Here is a 19,900-nt window from a genome sequence, read left to right as displayed (position 1 = left end):
GGGGCCGAGCTCTCCGCAGGGCCCTGTGCCGCCATCCGCCTCGGGCTCTGCCTGCCCGGGGTAGGCTCCTCCGGAGCCAAGGCCTCGGACGGCAGCTGCGTTCCCGCATCAGCCGCCTTGCCCACCGGCCCCGGCGAGGCATCCGCCTCCACCGTTCTCCGCCCCGGGCTCTCCGCGCCCGGGGTAGGTTCCGCCGGCGCCCTTCCCGTAGTCGCCGCCACCACCTCTCTCCCTATGGCCGCCACGTCGATTGGCGCCTCCACGTCGATTGGCGCCTCCGCCGTTCCTACACTGGCCTCCGCTGGCGCAGCGGGCAGGTTCGGCTCTGGCCTTGGCGCCTGCTCCCTCTCCGTCGCCGCAACGCCTGCGGCCGGCCTACGGGAGACAAGTAAAAGTTGTCAAAACTTAGTTCGGGCCGAGAGGACCCATGGAAAAGCAAGAAAAATGACTCACCGATACCGCCATTTAGCCGCTGGGAGCCTGATGTCCGGGTCCGGTGCCGTCGGTCCGGACCCCTCCCGCCGCCTCTTCCACTGGGGGCTCGGCTGGGCCACTGCACGGGCCTCGGGTGCCGCCGTACGAGTCTCGGTCTCCGCCGCGCAGGTCGCAGGCGTCGGCGCGGGCCCCATCCGCACCAGGCGCGGCTCCAGCACCGGAAACGCCGCCGCTGCCGTCGGCGACGGCGGAGACTCCGGCAACAGGATCAAGGCCCGGGGTCGTTTTCCCCGGTCTCCCGGCGTCAACTCTTCAGCAGCTTCAGGGGCGCCCTCTTCTCTGGCGCGGCGGCTACTGCTTGTGGCGGCCCCGTCGCCAGCCTGCGCCGAGCTGCCAACAACCTCCTCACCCAGGAGTTCTTCCAGCCCGGGGAGCTCAGAGGCCTCGGGACTCCGGCTTCTTGGCCGGTCCACGGGCCCTTGGGCGTCAAACTCCGGCAGCCGCCTCATGATAGCCACCCGGTCGGGATGGGCGCAGAGCGCCATCTCCGGCCACGGGAGCTCCGCCCGGCTCATGTCCTCCGACCCGGTGATCACTCGGGTCATCCCTTGCAGCTCCGCCTGCCCCAGATCCCAACTCGCGCCGATCTGGGTCCTAGTGATGTCCTCCGGCCCGGTATAGAACCAGCTTGGTCGGGCTCGCTCCCGCAAGGGCGCCAGTCGTCGACGCAGGAAGTCCACGACCACCATGACAGAGGTCAGCCCGGACTCGCGCAGCTCCAAGATGCGCTCCAGCACCGGCTTTAGCCTCGCATCTTCTGGCGGCGGCGCCTCCCACGTCGATCGCCGAGGTTCCGCCGCCTTCTCTGGCAGTTCGAGCCGCTCGTGGGGGTCGATGTCGACGAAGAACCAGTCCCGTCGCCATTCCTCCCACTTGCTGCGCACCACCTGGGGAATATAATGGTCCCCCAGGCCTTCCCGGAGCCGAAGGTTGCAGCACCCCGCGACGTCCGCCGTGGAGTGCCCCCTCTTCTTCCCCACCGGCCGAAGGACGAAGAAGTGGCGAAGCAGCGTCGCCGACGGCATCACCCCCACGAACATTTCGCAGAGATGTGCGAAGACCGCCAACGCCACGACGGAATTGGGGCTTAGGTGCGCCATTTGGATGCCGTACGTCTCCAGCACTTGCAGGAAGAAGGCGGAGAACGGCGGCACCAGCCCCGCCGCCACGAAGGAGGTGAAGAGGACGGTTCGTCCAGGAACGGTCGTCGTCGGCGTCAGAGTCGCCGGCCTCACCACCACAGCGCCTTCCTGACCCTCCGGCACTAGCAGCTTCTTGATTTTATCCGCCGCCTCCTCATTCCTCAGGCGGGATTCCGGCAAGATGCTGACCGGAGTCCTATCCCGGCGTCCCCCTCCAACCCTCGTCATCTCGGCGGAGTGGAAGGTGATTTTCGGTGGTAGAGAGAGGGAGAAGGAGGAACGCTCCGTTTGCCTGGGATTTTCCTAGGGCTTCGAAGCACGAAGGAAGCAGGAGCGCGAGTGCGAGGGAGCGTGAAAAAGGGGAACGGACCGATCCGTTCCCCCTTTTATATCTCAAAATTCAAAAACTGCCGCCCCGACGGTTCGCTCGGCGAAGCGTCGCCTCGGTCGACACAACTGTCGGGCGAATTTCCCGCCGATCGCGCGACGTCAGCGTTTGCCAGGTGTATTTTCCTCGATCTGCGCGACAACCGCGCGGGCCGCCCGTATGATTATCACGCCCCTCGGAAGTTGTATGGACACACGTCCACTCATCTTCCCGTTGGGGCCTGCTTGATGTCTAAAAACTGCAGGGGCCACCTCTCGAAAGCTTGCCACATGGCATCCGGCCCGCCTTGGCCGCCTTGGCCTCGGTCGCGACGAAGGGCCCATTCGCAGTCTCTGTCCCATCAGCTGCCAAACGGGCCCGGGGGCTACTGTCGGTGTATTTAGAACCAGGGGTCCCTAAGTCCCGAGGCCAGACCGGCCGTCCACCACATATCACCACCCTGCAAGATAGGTAGAAGCAGAGTCCCGGGAGAGAGCGCTCGGGGCTGCACGTGGCAGCCCCCGAGGACTCGGTGCCCCGAAGGTCCCGCTGAAGTACTCGGGAGAGGGTGCTCGGGGCTGCACGTGGCAGCCCCCGAGGACTCGGTGCCCCGAAGGTCCCTCCAAGGTGCTCGGGAGAGAGTGCTCGGGGCTGCACGTGGCAGCCCCCGAGGACTCGGTGCCCCGAAGGTCCCTCCAAGGTGCTCGGGAGAGAGTGCTCGGGGCTGCACGTGGCAGCCCCCGAGGACTCGGTACCCCGAAGGTCCCGCTGAAGTACTCGGGAGAGAGTACTCGGGGCTGCACGTGGCAGCCCCCGAGGACTCGGTGCCCCGAAGGTCCCACCGAAGTACTCGGGAGAGGGTGCTCGGGGCTGCACGTGGCAGCCCCCGAGGACTCGGTGCCCCGAAGGTCCCACCGAGGAGCTCGGGAGAGGGTGCTCGGGGCTGCACGTGGCAGCCCCCGAGGACTCGGTGCCCCGAAGGTCCCGCTGAAGTACTCGGGAGAGGGTGCTCGGGGCTGCACGTGGCAGCCCCCGAGGACTCGGTGCCCCGAAGGTCCCTCCAAGGTGCTCGGGAGAGAATGCTCGGGGCTGCCCGTGGCAGCCCCCGAGGACTCGGTCCCCAGAAGGTTCGCGCAAGATCATTCAAAGACTCAAAGGGCCCCGTCGTCAGGGTGTCATCCAGTCAAAGGCCCGATGCCGCATTTAATAGGCGCGCGTGGCCTGACATTCTGACATCCTGACATTCTCGGCTGCCCACGCCCCAGTGTCAGACCCTGCCATGCACTGGCAGGGGGGCGTGGGTCCATTAAATGCACGGGTCCCGTCCCGTTTTCGCCTGCGCGCCTCGGGATAACGTCGCCAGAATCGAAGCGCTCGGCCTGCCACCCTGCCCTGGCAGGAGAACAAGACAGGGTGGGCGCACCGGGCACCTCTGAGGCTGTCCGGTGGGCCCTTTTCAGAGCACCCCGAAGCTTCCGCAGCGGCTGGTGGTCGAATGCACGCCGCCTTCCTCCACCGCCCCTGTCACTTCGCCAAAATGAAATGATTACGCCTTTCTCCGTGGCACCCGGGCATTCGCGTCCCCTCTTTCCCATTCAGGATATGTCGAGGTCGGCGCATCTATAAAAGGAAAGGATGGAGGACACCAAGAAAAAAGAGGAAGAAAAGAGTCAGTCGAAGAACAAGAAAACAACAGCCCCCGATCGCAAGACGATCAAGAGACCAGCTAGTTAGAACATAAGAGCCTCCAGCTCTTTGTAAACAGCTCTCCTTGGAGAACCAGATATATCCTTGAAGGATCCCCTTCAAGGATAGATATAACACTCATACAGGAGTAGGGTGTTACGCCCCCGCGCGGCCCGAACCTGTCCAAAAACCCGGTGTACCCGCAAGCCAGCGCATTTACTTCCGTTCCCGCTTATTTCCCGTACAAGCTGTTCTAGGATCATCCCCCCGGCCGAATCTCTAAAGAGGGGTCTCTCGGGATCCCTGCGACAGGAGTTCACTCTCCGACACGCATGAACTCTAATGGCAACTCTGCAAGCCAAGCTATGATCCATCCTACATATGAAAACGAAAATTCATCAAACAATTTACAGGACATATGAATCCTAAATCTAGCACATAAAATATATTGAAGAGACCTACCCCATAGGAACCCATGATAGATTGAGCTTCTTCGGTGAATCAAGGCTTCACACGCACCTTGGGGACTTCATCCCCTCATGACCCCCTTTCACCTCGGGTAGCTCGGGGTCTTGGCGTGCGCCCTGACGAATGGAGGCTTTGCACGTGTCTTTGGGGGGAGGCACCTTAGGGTCTTGGCGCTCGAAGGCGGGTAGGTCCAGAGGCGAGGGCGGAGAGGAGCTAGATACGGGTGTGCTCGAAGGTGGCAAGGGCCTGGTCATAGTCATGCTTGGCCTCGAGCCTGCGACTGTGCCCGCCATGGAGGCGGCACGAGGAGGGGCTGCGTGAGCTGGCAGTGTCAGCCCCAGTGGATCAGTGAGTGGCGGAGACGATGAACCCTCCATCGGGTTTCCTAGGGAGGTGGTGGCACCCGTCATCAGGTGCTTTTTCGGTGAGGTGTGCGAGTATATGGATAGGAAAGAGAGTTGAGGACAGTCTAGATATTAGTAAAATTGTAACGATGTGCATATAGAAATGGAACGGTCAACGATGGATTTTTTAACTTTTTAGACGAAAATGGATAAATAAGAGATCCGATTCTAAAATATAAATATATGATTGAAGTTGGTTCAAATAGGAACAAATAAGGGGAGTCAGTTGTAGGACCGGAAAATAAGTAATTTGCTCTTGCTTAATAGTACTGTTAGCTGCAGCGTGTGTCCATCAGCTGGTACAGTGTGCCGTATTCAATTATTGTCAGGATCGGCTGGTACGGTTTAGATGTTTCCTTCATTTCTCTATTCAGATATTTGAGCTGGCGAGACATGGAAACAAACTGAATGGATTCTTGCCAGGTGGTGTCTGAAAACAAACTACTGTGTGAGCATGCAGACAGATCCCGGGAAACAAAGTAGGCCCTGCTTAGACTGGACATATTTCCCTTAAAACGCAGGTGAGCCATAAGAACCGTGCTGGTCTTCCTATACTACTGTATTTTTTCCATGACGCTGAGGCACATTCTGTTCCAGTTTCTCTTGGCTGATGCATTCTTGCTAGATGAGGAATATAATTTGAGAATTATGCTGTCTTCTCGTAATCGAGCTTAGATGATTTTTTATAATACGAATCATTTTTCTATGAAGTTGAAGCCACGAGAATAAATTAATCTCGCCAATTAAAGCACTTCTCTTTTACGGCAACCCGGTTTGCTGCGATGCCTTCGACAATAGAGAACTTCCACCTGAAGACACTCTGAAGCTAAAAATTTCCGCAAGATGGTAACCAACAGAAGGGAAACCAGACCAAAATACGTTGCCTCCACTTCTTGGTTACTCTACATCACATCAGGGACAGCAGCCATTGCAACCAGGCTTTTTCAGTCTCACTCCAACAACCATAACTGTATACACAATTAAAACAACCCATATCACCCCAAAAAGAACACAATGCAAAAGAACTCGGACAAAAAAAAAATCATTTAGCCCCCCATATTCCTTTTCTTGAGATCTTCTTGTTCATCCTGACTACTCTTTGTTTCCGGTTCCCGGTTTCCGCGTCGGTTTCTTTGATCTGAGATATCATTAAGTCGACGCTAACGATGTGATGATCGGATGTTCCTTTTGAAGAGATGACCGTGTAGGATCCAGGCACGAAGTTGTATGGGGAGTTTTGTGACGCCAGTATGTAGTCCACCCTCGTGCCATACTTGCATGTCCCCTGCACATCTGGAGTCCATCCATCGCAGGTTCAGTGCCTCGGTAAACAGCAGATGAAACTGACTGAACTGAAAGGAAGTTTCTGTGAGCTAAGATGATCTGAATTGCAGCGTCTACCTTGCCCTTTGGCCACAACCACCACAGCTTCGCATTCTCCTGCGAAGTCCTTGGCGTCAACGTACTGCTTCCCCTTGAGGTACTTCATCACCTCCACCTTCGGCGTCGGCTTGCCGATCTCCTCGTAGTACTGCAAAATGTCGTAAACGTAAAGAACATCTTAGGGTCTATTTGGAACGAAAGAATTTTACAGGAAATTTAACATGAAACATTTTAGTTCCCGTTGGATTCAGGAAAAAGAATTCCACAATACAAACCGGACCTTAGGTTCCGGCCATTCAGAAACAACGTCAGGCAAATGCAGGGCGATCAGTGCCTACCTTGACGATGTCGGCCCAGCGCTCGGCGGAGTAGTCGGTGCCGTCGAGCGCGTTGAGGCCGCCGGCGAGGATGTGTGGCCCGTCGCTGGACCGGAGGATCGCGTCCACCTGTTTCATCCTCCAGCCCTCGTCGAGGTGGTCGAGGTGCGTGCAGTGGAAGTTGATCTCCCCCGCCTCCGGCACCTCGATCGTGGCGCGCAGCACGTTCCTGCATGCACCGTGCAGGTTTTGCGTCGCTCAGTGAGTGATCAGTCGCGCTGTTCCTTTCAGAGATAAATAAAACAATCACGTTGGGAGCATTATGGTCGGACAGCGAGTGTGCAATCGCCGTGTTGCTCTCATGCGTGCTTGAAAGGTCTTTGAAAAGAAATCTTGATACGAACATGTGGATGTGAGCAGTTAAAACAGGGGCAATATATCATGGATTTACTACAGAGTTGTGAACTTTCATGAGAAACTTAGTGTATCTACTACACTCAGCTCTTTCCCCTTTGTTTCTCGCAACGCTGGATGAACTTTAGAATGAATTTGGGTTGTTAAGCAGTACACTTGCAGTAGTAGTATTTTTTAAGACAAGGGATACAACTCTCTGACGTCAAAACGTTAAAGATACATATAACTATTTTATAAATATAAACACCCATGATAAATTTAGAACTTGAAACCGGTGAGCAGGTTCCACCACAAATACCCTAACCAACCAAGCATCCGCTAGTAAAACAATGTGAAGACTCGTAGTAGTGGTGGTTATGCAGTACACTTGCAGTAGCCATATCCATAATTGTTTCAGAATCAAGACTGAGAACCGGACAGCCTGCACGAATCAGAAAAGAAAATCGCAAGCACTGTGCCGGCTATTTATAACTTGCAAACAAGCGTCCTGCAATAACTTCTTCTGGTTCCTCGCATGGCCAAGGGTTGCTATCCATGAGAGGCCATTGCCCACGATACGGATCCTTTGCAGTGATACAGTAAAATACTACAGTATAAAAGTTTCTGTATAGTACAGTGATCCACTGTAGCTGCAGTAAAATGATTAATTAATATAGAGTACTATAACACAAGATATATTTCATTATACAAACAGTGTTTTTTCTACCTAAACCTGACTTAATACAGAGGATTTGGATCCGCCCACCATTGCCCAGGGTCTTGCCCAGAAAGGCCCTGCCCAGCTACCAGTTTCCTGACGGCGACCATTCGGCCGCAGAGATCGCTCACAAGACGGCTTTTTTTTGCCCTTTCCATTGATCCAGCTTTACCATGCGATGTCTTCTCCTACCTCTCTTCTCCCCTGCAGCTAATGAGCACCTACCCTGTGCACCGGTGGCGTCTAATCCTTTTCGCCGGAACCAACTAATCTGGCCATAACCATTCCTAGTCCAGGACCAGAGCTACAATTGGTAAAGCTGTGGGGACATCCGAGACGCGCATTTGCCTTTGGATCGATCATGGGCGCTGCAAAGCTTGCTGGCCGCCCTGCTTCCAGTCTATGACAATGGAGCAGCTCACCTAATCCTTTTTTTATAATCCGGTAGCAGCTGAATTAAGCATGATATCCGCCATACTTACTCCCTAAGCATCTTGCCGCTTGTCTGTAGTGTGTAACGCTCCTAATCCCAAACTGCCACCATTATACAACATTTTGACTAATCGGCAGGTAAAGGTAGGTGAGTAGTGCTGCATTTGGACGCTTTGCTCAGAATTTGGGCGAGCCGTGATAACGGCCGCCAGCTAAATGATTTAATGTTAAGTATGAGTGAATTGCCCGTATTTGCCCATTGATGCGACGTGACACACCGGACAACGCAGCACTGTTGGAAGCGTTGTGCTAACAGGCTTGTTTTAAATACGAGATTAATTCCCAAAATCGTTGATAAGGCAGCAAGAATAAGCACACGAATAAAATAAATTATACACTCCCAATCGATGGTCATATCCATCTGAGTATGCATGTAAAAGAATACTTCTCAGGTGCTGATTATTGAAAAAAACTGATAATTGCCAGCAGAAATTATCACACTGATTACTGAAGAATCACTAGCCGAGCACAGCTATCAAGATTAACACACAGCGAAGCTAATCAGGAACCAAGTGCTATAAGCTAGGCAGGCACGAACTTTAGAAAGTAATCAATATGGCAGCTGATTGAATGTTCACACAGAACTAGCAAGAACTTGTCTACGAGAGCAAGCACCAAATTACCAGGATAAGAATATTAGCCACCATTTGTGCGAGTTTAGCAACGATAACCCGATTGCGGACTCCGTTTGTTTGTTCCGGTGTGTAAATAGAGTTCGGCTTTTGTTTGCCCGGACGCTCAAGTCGTTAGGTTTTTCATCAGCTAGCCCTAAATTAATTGTGCTGTTGTTAAGTTTTTTATCCATTTTTCCTTATAAATCAAATTAATTTTCTTCTTCTCTAATAACATCGACATCATTAATACCGTTATTTAAAAAAAAGAGATTAGCCACTAGAACTGCTACCGACTAGCACACACGAACGATCAATTCCACGATCCCTTTTTCTCTCCTACGTCTCATTGACAAGCAGGTCCCACCCCTATTTCTCTCTTTTATTTTCCAATTAAATTCCAGCGAAAGGAAATCCTCAAAATTTGAAATTTTGATGATTTTTCACAAGGAAAATTCCAACAAGCACGACGGCGCATCTGGCCTGGAGCACACCAGTTGCTTACTGTTCAGGTAAGACACGAGCAGCTAACGTTTCAAACAGGAAAGAAGAGCAGCCAGCGGCGGCAGCATAAACTATGACGAGGTAAGGCTATCTTCCACGTATACTCTAAAATTTCGTCCTCTATAATACTACTACAGTATCCCATAATATTATTATAACATCACTTATTTTTTTCATCTACAACAGTTACTTTATTTACTATATTCTACTACTCTTTTTCTCCATCCGGACCCAGTGTCAGTCTCTGTAAACAGTACTGCTACAGTGTTACGGCTGCTACAGTACCTGACAAATTCAGAGCATCCGTTCCTCTCTACAGCACTGTAGCCCGTTCCTCTCTGCAGCCTGTAGCACTGAATCCGATGAAGATGAATATCCAGCGCTACAGTACTTTACGGGTACTGTAGCACTGGATAAAAGATCTGCTGTAGATACCCTAACAGCTGCCATTCCTGTGTGGCGGCAGGCAGCACCGACGAGTTCGAGTCACTGGCGAGGTGGGCCACAGATGTACATGCGAGCTCTGACATGTCAAGTGTCACGGACCGCGGTCGGGCAAAGTGGTACGGTGAGAGGGTCTGGTTAGTACTTAGTAGAACTTTTTTATTTACATATTTTAGGGTGGATGATTTTGTGCGAAAAATGATTCTATGTAAAGTGATTTTTAGTAAACTTTGAAGAAGTGATTTTGAATCAAAGGAAATTAATTTTTAGCTACTAATATCTAATTTATTTTAAAAATTACTCTCATAACATTATTTAAAAGCTAAAACTAAAAACTATCAAACTATTATTTTCTCTATAGCTGTTTGGAGCACCGCCAAACGGGCCTTTACTGTTACAGCGAGGCGTCGGCTCGAGAACAGAACAGATCATTCAAGCCATGACATGACTAATCCAGCTCTGAATCCCATGCTGCTACAGCAGAAACAACTCAAAACTGATTCCAACAACTGACATTTTTTTTTGAGAAATTGATCACCCTCTGGGCTCTGTTTGGAAGAAGATGTATCCATTTCGTGTGAAATTCATGCCAAGTTCATGCGGTACGATATAGAATAAATTCAGGAGCAGGACAATGGAGTGATGGGAGTGACGCTTGGGGGGAGAGGGGGACTGGCCTGAAGTCGGAGTGGTCGGCGACGCGGTGCACCTTCCATCGCTTGATGGGCCAGCGGGAGAGCACGGCGTTGCCGTACTCGGGCGCCCAGCTCTCGGCGAAGACGTAGCGCATGCCCAGCCCCTCGGCGAGCTCCGACAGCGGTCGCATCCCGCGCTCCTCCTCCGCCCGCACGTTCTGCAGCCCGATGATGTCGGCGCCCGCCTCACGCAGCACCTCCTCCACGCTCCGCCGCCGCGCCTCCCCTGCCTCCCGCCTCCCCTGCGGCTGCTTCTTGCCTAGCCAGAGCCTGCCCCGCTCCAGCGAGATCTCGTTGTCCTGGACGTTGATGGACACGCGCGCCTTGCTCGGAGACCGCGCCAGGCTCGCCTGCGCCTTCAGGATGCCCTTGGGCCGCCGCGCGCCTCCCGGGCTGCCCACTTGGCCGCCACCACCGCGCTCCCTTCCCGCTCCCGCGCCCGTTGCTGTCTCAGCAGCCACCGCGGGCGCCATGGAGAACATGGCCGCGTTGAACGTCGCCACGCGGATGGTCACCACCCGCCCTCCGCCGCCGTTGCTGCTGCCACTACACGGCGTGGCCTTGCTGGAGCCGAACCGGCGGACCGTGACGCGCGTCTTGGACGGCCCCGCCCCCGCCCCCGAGCCGCCGTGCCGCCGGCGCCGGCGCGGGTGCAGGCACTGGAGGCCGTCGAGGACGCGGCGCAGCATGCGCATCGGCGCGGCGTCCTCGGGCATTCCAGGCCGGCGCCGCGGCGATCGATGGGTGCAGCAGCTCCGCGCGCGCCGGAGCCTCGCCTGTCCTTTGCTTTCTTGCTCGCGTGCGCGCCCAGTGGCTTGCCCGCGTAATATATCCCTCGGCGGCTAGCTGCGCAGTGACACGGGACGGCGACACCGACGCCTTCGCTTTCCCTTCGGCTGCGGATTAGCGGTAGTTGCACGGGAAATGTTTGAGTATTCGTATGCGTGTACGTACGCTCGCGTCTGCGCCTGGCCACAGCTGAGATCCGTTTTGCTGGTTCCGGAACTGTCGTGTCCTGTACCAATGCATACCTACTCCTTCGATCAGGGCAGACCTAGCGTAAAAATTGAGCGGAAAAATATTGATAATTGGATCTTTGTAATTAAAAAAAATGCTAAGTCCACTGAAAATCAAGAATTTAAACAGGACTTGTGCACGGGCAGCTATATACTGTTCTGACCATGGTCTAAGTGTTTCTCTTCATGTTTGAGATTCTCGTCGCGAAGGAATTTTTATTTTTTTTAGCGTTTCAACAGTTTCACTTAACGGTTTCAGTCACGAAGGGATTTCTAAGGTCATTCTCTTTAGGATGAGATTATCTCTCATTTTCTTTCGCAATTCCGCTCGAAGTGAAACTGTTAGAGGTGAGAGAAACTAAAAAAAATAGAATCGAGAAGGAAAGGAAATGAAGGGAATATGGTAGCAACACTGGGAGTGAAAATGTTCATGATACACCGCACACCCTTCACCCTTCAGAAAAGGAACAGAACCAAGAACATTCTATAATGATACTTGGAGTGTCTAACCTTCGAGTGACTGCGACTGCGACTTTGTTACTTCTCAGTTACTTTTCCCAACCTGGCAACCTCTAGATCGTTGTCTGCAACAGCGGAGCAGTCACAGCCCTGTGCAAATAGCTCAGCTCTCAGGCCGTCCGCATGAATGGAACTGTGCGATCTGTTCTCAATCCACATGAGACGCATTTCTGCAGAGGACGAAGAGTCAAAACGCAATGGAAGGGACATGGCACATCGGCTCTGCACTCACAGTACAACTATGCAGGCACTGACTGCAGTGGCGATGCGATGCAGCTGGTAATGCTAGGAGCCCAGCTACCCAGCTGCCCTGCTCTTTTTGGCGCCTCCAACCACTCCACGAGCGGCAGAATCCACCCATCCGTCCATGATCCGTCCATGCATTGCTTTCTTGCATGGGATGCCGCTTTCGGCTTCAGAGTACCAGGCCGGATCCCCGCATTGCATCTGCCGGCCTTTTCTCCGATCACGAGAAGCGCTGTGCAAACCAAGGTGCAGATCACGTCACGGGCTGAAGAAGTTGTGTGCGTGTGTTTGCCGCCGCCGGAGTGCATCGGTGAGCTTGCTTTGGCATCGTTTCTTCTGCAGGCGGTTGTGTGGAGAGGCGGTCAGCGTCTGACGCTGACGCAAAATCGATGTGATCAGATCAGTAATGACCTTGCTGACGTTGAACTGTTGAAGGATTGTGGTTTCTGACAAGTGACAGCTGAACATGGTTTACCAACTTTACATGGTATGGATAATCTGCCGAATCATGCACTTGTCGCAATTAATTAAAAGGGTTAATGAGAATGCTTAAAGATCAGTCCCGGTAAAATTGTTATAGTTTTGTGATTTATGAACAACTTAAACTATAAATGAACCCAAAAATAACGGCACTTCCCCTCCCCGAATTACTGAAAATCAACACCGAACTACCGAAGTCGTATACGTAGAAAATATCAGCAGATACATAACCAGTTTTCGAACAAGAAAAATAGATCTGCTCTGTCGGTTAAAATAATCATTTTTTAATTAAGTTCAAATAATCATTCATATCTCACTTTTATTGAAGTGGTGCTGAGTGCTGACTTCCTAGAATTCTCTAGTCACAGGGGGTTGACCTCACCTGCCTCCAACAATTTCTTTGAAGCAAACGCAAAGTTTGCCGTGTTAAGTTCTTCTTTCCAGTCCCTGCAACTTTGCATGGCTGGTAGGTGCAATGGCGCAGTCCTATCACACGAGCTTTTCCCTGATCTTTCCCGGAGCATCCTCGCCAGTAGTTTGCTGATTATGTGCCCTTTTCAGACACAATCCAGAAGCCAAGAAGCAACGTTCAGTTCATCAGTGCCAATCATTGAGAGGTCAGTCCTTCAGGCTTCACAGCGAGTTCCATGTCATAATTAACTCAGCAGGATTTGGCTTTCTGGAGTGAATGATGTCAACAAATATTTGCAATGGATTCATGAGCATAAGCCCGGCTGAAACGGAACACGCGGACCAAATCTCGCGGCCTTTTACGATCGAAGGGCACGTCCTGAGAAAAAAAGAGGAGAAACGAAAGCGAAAGAACCTTGGTCTCAAGATCGTCATGGCGAAATGATGCATGCTGCAGGCATGGACACGAGGAAGAAGACAAGTAGGATAAGACGAGCATGTGAGAGAAGCTACGACGCCGTCAGAAAGCACACCTAACCGAGCGATTTACGTACAGTTTTTTAGTGGCCTGCATGCACAAGTGCACAAATGCGCACAGCTCGACCCTGTCCTTCACCAGCCGGACCCCGGAGGAGCAGCAGCCCCCACTCCGCCACCACCGACGCCGTCACAATAGCGGCAGCAAACTTGAAGCTTGGTCAGCCAGGCTCGATCTGATCTCTGAGATCAGTGAGTGAAAATCTCTGACCTCGCTCAACCATGTATGTGGATTTGGTGTGACCGCTGTGCGTCAAAAAGGCACTCGATTGTAGAGAGAGAAAATTCAGAGGATAGCACTGAAGATTGTCAGAGATCACTACCACGACGATTGTTCAGGGTAAAGTGACGAAGGCATTGTGAATCCCAAACAGGGTTAAAAAACCGACGGTAACCGAGTAAAAATCATGATAACCGACCCTTTCGGTCCGGTTCAGTTTCAGAAACCGAACGGTAACCGAATTTGAATTCAAAAACTTTGAAAAAACAAAAAAAAATTCAAACAAAATCTTTTAAAAAAAACTAGACACAATTCTAAGACCTTCTGTGAAAAAAAAATTTAAAAATAATATCGTTTGCATCATATTTTATAGGGAGGAAATTTGAAAAAAATTGAAGCGTGCGGCTTAGTTATTAACTCATATTAAGAAAAAATTTAACATACAAACACATTTTTTTGTAAAACGTATCTTAAGAGGATCTTTAAAATTAATTTCACTTTATTTAGAGTTTTATTAATTTCTCTATGATTTTTACAAAGTTCGCAAGCATAAAGTGAATATGTTAAGAAACAGCACTGTAATTAACTTTTTCATGTCTACTATTATTTTTCCTACGTAAATCATAGTATAAATAAACTAATAAAAGTCGTTTCACTAATTTTTGAGGTGTGATGGGTCAGTTATGAATTAATCTAGTCGCAACACATTTACATAATCATGCATGTTACAATAACTAATTCATGAGTTCATGTATTTTTAAAAGACATAGGATCATGTAAGAAGACTAAAAAAATTAGTTTCATGATTTTTGGATTAGCAAAGAGTAAACTATGCATTTAACTTGGTTTAACAAATACAATTTCTCACAGAAAATTTTGAACTTTTTTATGAGTATAAATACTTTTATCATGTAGATCATGTTACAAGGAAGCCAACAAAAATTGTTTCACTTTTGAAATTCAGATGAATTAGTTATTGATTTTACAAAATTGAGATAATTTATATGTTTTTTTGTTGAACTTTACTGAAAATTGAGAAAACCACTCCATAAATCGAGAAAACCGAGTGGTTACCGACAATACGAAAAATTTGAGAAAACCGCTCGGTAACCGATCCAAACCGACCGATTACCGAACGACTAAAATCACAATTTTTTTTCAAATTTCAAAATTTACTAAATGAATTTTATCCAATTTTTTAAAAAAATTTGACCGATTACCGCGGTAACCGTAAATTTTCGATTACCGCTGGACCTCAATAACCGAGCTCCGGTCGGTAAGATGAACCGTGATCCCAACACGATTCAGCTCACCCTCACCACAGTACTGGCACAAACTATCTATCACTACTTGTTTACGAATTATTGACGAGCTGAATCGCTATCTCAGCATCACATCAGTTGCACAGCCGACCATAGTTGAGAAACTTAGACAATCTTTAAGGGAGTGTTTTTTTATGAAAATCTTTTAGCGAAGATATTTTCATTTTTTTCAACGTTTTAATCGTTTTTATATTTTTTTTATTATGAATGTATTCTTAATTTTATTCTCTTTAGATGAGATTCTATTTTCTTTTACTTCACGAATACTTTTGAAAAAAGATGTTATAGATAAGATAAAATAAAGGAAACGATAAGTACGAGGGAAATCAAGAAATAAACAAAATAAAAAGAATATGGCGGGAGACGATCTTACACATTGCAATCAGTGGCTGTCAAATCGGGTAGCCCAACGTTGGGCAATATTGTATGGATCAGGTCTACTTAATCCTAACCAAAGATTATTATGTAAATCAGATTGCAAAACCACTCACAGTACAGCCAAAATAAACAACTATTTCTTCCCGAGCAACATCCTAATAGCATATGCATTTATCTTTCTTTACACCCATGTGGCTTGTAAATTAGTACACGACGATGCAGTAAGCATACAATAGTACATGAGTGCATGGCGTGACCAATAAGGACTAGCTAATGTTTGAAGGCACCAAAAGGGTCCTGTAAAACGAGAAGCGTACACAAACTAGGGCAATAGCACGGCGAGCACCATGGGAGCCATGACGGACATGACGTCTTGCAGTAGTTACCATTGGCACCTACTACCAAGGCTAACGAGATAAAATCTAATGTCTAAGCCATTAAAAAATGGCTCAGCACAAATCAAGCCGGTCACATGCCATCAGAGAAGCCTGAAAGACACCAAATACCAGGATCTTCATGATCAACAGAACCATTGTTACAATTACTTGTTTTCTCAACAAGGTCTCTAATATGATCTTCAGTAATTCCTCCCATTCGTCTCATGCCGAGATTGATCCACAAGATCTCCCTGTGAGACCCAATCAGATCACCCATTGTCATCAGTTGATATACTTTGCACACCATGTGGGTAGTTAGTACCTAAATACTAAGTTTATGTTTGGTTGGACTTCTAACAAACTGTTGTTTCTTCAAAAGCATGTTGCTGGTAGAAGTTAGTAAAAGGTTGCCTCTAACTTATGTTGTTTTTTAGTAGTAATGACTGTTTTTGTTTTTTAGAAACCACATCCAGATGTCAACAAAAATATGTTGTTTGTTTAAGCTTCTAGTTTCTGAGAAGCAGAAATCAATAAAAATCCAAACAAACAGAACCTAAGTCTATGTGAACGATCAGATAACTATTCAAGACCTTTATCCCCAAGTGAATCTATGGGTCTGTTTGGTTCTCTAAATGAGCCTTAGCATGCATGAGCAGATGCATATAATCTCAGCAAGAAGCGTGTTTGTTTGTCTGTATCTACTGTTTCTGCCTGCATCTATTCATGCAAATGCATGGCCTTAGATGAGCAAATGCAGACTCTGTATCCGCTCATGCAAGCGGATCCACTTGTCAGTATCAAAAAATATATTTATGCGAGTAATTAATCACAATCTCAACTCTTGTATCCGCTCATACGACCTTAGATTCAGTCAGCTAAACAGAAAATCAACCCATTGCATTCGCTCATATGGCCTCAGATACTACCAACCAAACACTCTATTTAACACATATGACTCCACTCAACCTGTTTCTCCTCATCCAGAATATACGATGCAGCTCTACAACCATTTGATCAACCAAACACATCCCATGTGAATATGCGGATACATGTTGGTCCCAAATGTCAACATCATCTCCCTAAACATTGACCTCAATCGGGCAGGGTGGCTCACATATCATGGTCATAAATCTCATCATGCTCAAGCATGGATTCCTCTTCTTTTACCTATTCTTGGAGGCTGATGAACTTACATTCTTGTTGTCTTTTCTGCTAAGCGGGGCCTCCTCCTTACTCAGAATAAGCCGCCAACAAAAACCCATGAATGAATATATATAAAATTTTTGTGTTTTCCAGTGATTCTACCACAACTTACTAAAAGCTAGATCTAGACGATCTCGAATCTCATCATGGTTGATTAGCACAATCTTCTCATCAGCCCTAATCATATTGTATTGCTTAGTTAATGTTATTTACACTATGTAGGCAGCGGGTACTCTGTGACCTATCGGACAACACGCAAGCACCCAACGTTTGTAGAATGGGTGTACATAATTAATAATTTTTGTTCAATATTTGATCCTATCCTAAATATAGCTTGTTTGATTTTCTCACCTATTTGCTAAATATGGTCCATTCTACATTTTAAGTCATGTTTTTTCATATCTTGATTTTAAGTAACTATCGTTGGTAGTTAAGTAGATATATATGTCGTATGTGACTATAACTTATGCATATCTTGTAATGGATTATTAGTGCATTGTATTGGCGCTTGTTACCCTATCGATAGCATAGTCGTTGCGACATTACCCCGTAGCAAGATCACAAACAATCTTTTGCTTGACTATATTATTTCTATAAACATTTCATGGAAATATTGTACTCAAGACAATTCTTTTTTCTTGCACTACACGTTGCAAAGAAAATATACAAATACACCTACATGGTTACATCTATTGGTTATGCTGGAATTACGGTGGTGGTTTTTCTTTTGTCTATTATGTACCGCTTTACTCATTCTAAGCACTCAATATTTTCGGAATGCAATAGCTATTTAGAGCATCTTCAGAAGACACCTTAAAGCTTACTTCCTATATCTTTATATAGGGAGTCATCCTAAAAAAAATTACCTCCCTATATTACTACACTCTTCAACAGATTCTCTGTAGCTTAATCCCTATATTCCAACGGCTCTCTCTCTCCTATCTCACCGACGAGTGGACCCCAGCAGTCGCTCCATTTTCTATGTCACCGACATGGTAACGAGGGGCGTGAGGACCGTGCGCTGCAGTGAAGGCTCCTCCGTTTCCTCGCCGCCCGATCGGAGTGGCGGAGGACCAGAGGCAGGGACCACGTCATGCTCGAGGCTGCAGAGGTGGAGTTCGAGCTCGCGACGGGGCCAAGCTTGCGGACGAAGGCGACGGGGCACGGTGTGGAGAGGAGCCGATAGCGGTCGCTGGTGCTATGGGTGGCAACGGATTGGGAGGCTAGGCTGCGAGTTGGGGTAGAGGAGCTACTGGCGTCACGGGAACCAGCGAGGTCGAGCGGAGCTCTGGCGACGTCCCAAGTAGAGAAGCGGAGCGTGAAGGAGCAACGATGACCCGAGCGGATGGGTGGGTGGGTGGGTCAGGGGCGGATAGGGAGCGGGACTCGCTCCCCACAAGTAGCGAACGAGGAGGCTATTTTTGGGCTTCGGTAATTTTAAAGAGGCATATTAAAAATTTGTTGGAGATTGTTTCTGAGGCTAGAACCTCTAAATAGCGTCATATACGAAGTCTCTTAAAGATGCTCTTAGGCAGCATACATTGCTCTTAAAAAAAAAGGTAAAGCAATCATAACCAAATATGCTATTGGACCCTCTTCGTTTTGGAATTATAAGATGCTAATAATGGGAATATGTATGTAAGGTGTTAGCGGTCGCTATCTTATTGAGGGGAGCCGGTTATTCCTACTACAACTCAAGTCAAGCGTCAACTCCTGGGTGACTTCATCTCATGAAAAAAAAATGTTTGTGATTGTGACCTGTGAGACATCAGACATCACATATGTAGTATGCATGCATACATATCAAATCGCTCCTCTCTAATGCAAGCACCAATAACAATCATTGCATGATCTATTAATTAGCGTTAATTACATGCACGAGACCTCTTAATCATTGGTACCTCACCGAGCACCGGAGCTACAAAATAAGCGCACTATATTAATTCGATGTTGCAAAATCACTTTTTCTGTAGCTGTGCATCCTCCCCTGCAAGCACTTGCATTCTATATGCTATTTGTTCTTCCTTAACCTAATCAAAGATTATTCTGTGAATAAGGTCTACTTAAAACGTTTTTAATACTTTTTATATGGCAAAAGGAATCCTAACCAAAGATGCTTCTGATTCTCCCTTTGGATCCAAAAGGTAGTGCTTCCAAGTGCGTAAGCAATGGACTCCCTGATTTTAGAGGGATTTGGCTTAAGAGAGTGAGTTTTTCAGAATCAAGATGCTAGTAAGTAAGGTGTGTTGCTGCTTCTTTTTGAGGAAAGGCATTGGCTAGTCGTTGCTAGTGTAACGTGGACAGTAAATTCGTATATGACTTCATCTTGAAAAAAAGGGGGAATTGTGTGAATGGTGATCTTAGAAATCTTGTATATATGATCGATGGTTTGCATGAGTGTGATCCTGCTGGCTAACGAAAAATAATCCTATAAGATCTAGTCTCGTGTATTTAAGGATTATACCTAATTTATGGTGCCACACATGATATTTTATTTTCTTCTTTTGTTTTCCCACTTATGATTTTATCTGATTCATCCATACATTTTATGACAACTTATGCCACGTGTCACGCTATGAATTAAGTTCAGCTTTTAAATACACTGAGGTCAGATCGCATAAAATTATTTTCCCCATCCAACCGCCTTCCACCACGTCGGCGGCCAGGAATCGGACGCATAAGAATTAGGCAAATCCAGTGACAGTCGGCCCAGTCCTGAGAAGTTGAGAATACAAAGCTGCCATTATCATCTCCCCAGACGGCCCAGATTGCCTGCCCTTAGCTAGCAAGGGCCCGGTTGGCCTAGTTTTGGGTGGGCCAGAAAGCTGGAATGGTAGGCTCGTTATTTGTCTGTTGCTCTCTTTGTGGATGTATGGCACCGTACATTACAGCGTGGATGGTTGAGATCAGAGACGGAGCTAGAGCATCTCAACACTCTAAATCTCTCTCCAGACCCTTTTTAAAGATTTCATCTCTATTTCCCTACACGTTACAAAGATTCAAATAGTTGTAGATTTGTAAAATTTACTTATTTTAAAAATTATAACTTTATAAAATAAATCTTAAAAATTA

At 48.2% G+C, this 19,900-nt stretch overlaps 1 protein-coding gene across 1 annotated transcript; it reads right to left on the bottom strand.

Moving 5' to 3' along the window:
* Positions 1-5,383: 5,383 nt before the first annotated feature.
* On the bottom strand, positions 5,384-11,007 carry LOC133893503 (uncharacterized). The gene is made up of 4 exons (XM_062334531.1): positions 10,102-11,007; positions 6,284-6,491; positions 5,964-6,093; positions 5,384-5,855 (listed from the first exon to the last, which is right to left on the bottom strand). The coding sequence occupies exons 1-4, from the start codon at positions 10,833-10,835 to the stop codon at positions 5,605-5,607; spliced, it is 1,323 nt and encodes a 440-aa protein (XP_062190515.1). The 5' UTR covers positions 10,836-11,007; the 3' UTR covers positions 5,384-5,604.
* Between the last annotated feature and the right edge of the window lie 8,893 nt (positions 11,008-19,900).

Source organism: Phragmites australis, chromosome 15, assembly GCF_958298935.1.
Source record: "Phragmites australis chromosome 15, lpPhrAust1.1, whole genome shotgun sequence".
Lineage (NCBI taxonomy): Eukaryota > Viridiplantae > Streptophyta > Magnoliopsida > Poales > Poaceae > Phragmites > Phragmites australis.
Note: the sequence above shows the minus strand (reverse complement) of the source record. Positions and strands in the feature narration are given on the sequence as shown.

Coding starts and splice junctions, on each gene's coding strand:
- LOC133893503 (XM_062334531.1), bottom strand. CDS start 10,835: ATGCCCGAGGACGCCGCGCCGATGCGCATGCTGCGCCGCGTCCTCGAC. Junction 6,094..6,283: donor GCTGGGCCGACATCGTCAAG/GTAGGCACTGAT, acceptor GACATTTTGCAG/TACTACGAGGAGATCGGCAA. Junction 5,856..5,963: donor GGTTGTGGCCAAAGGGCAAG/GTAGACGCTGCA, acceptor GATGGACTCCAG/ATGTGCAGGGGACATGCAAG.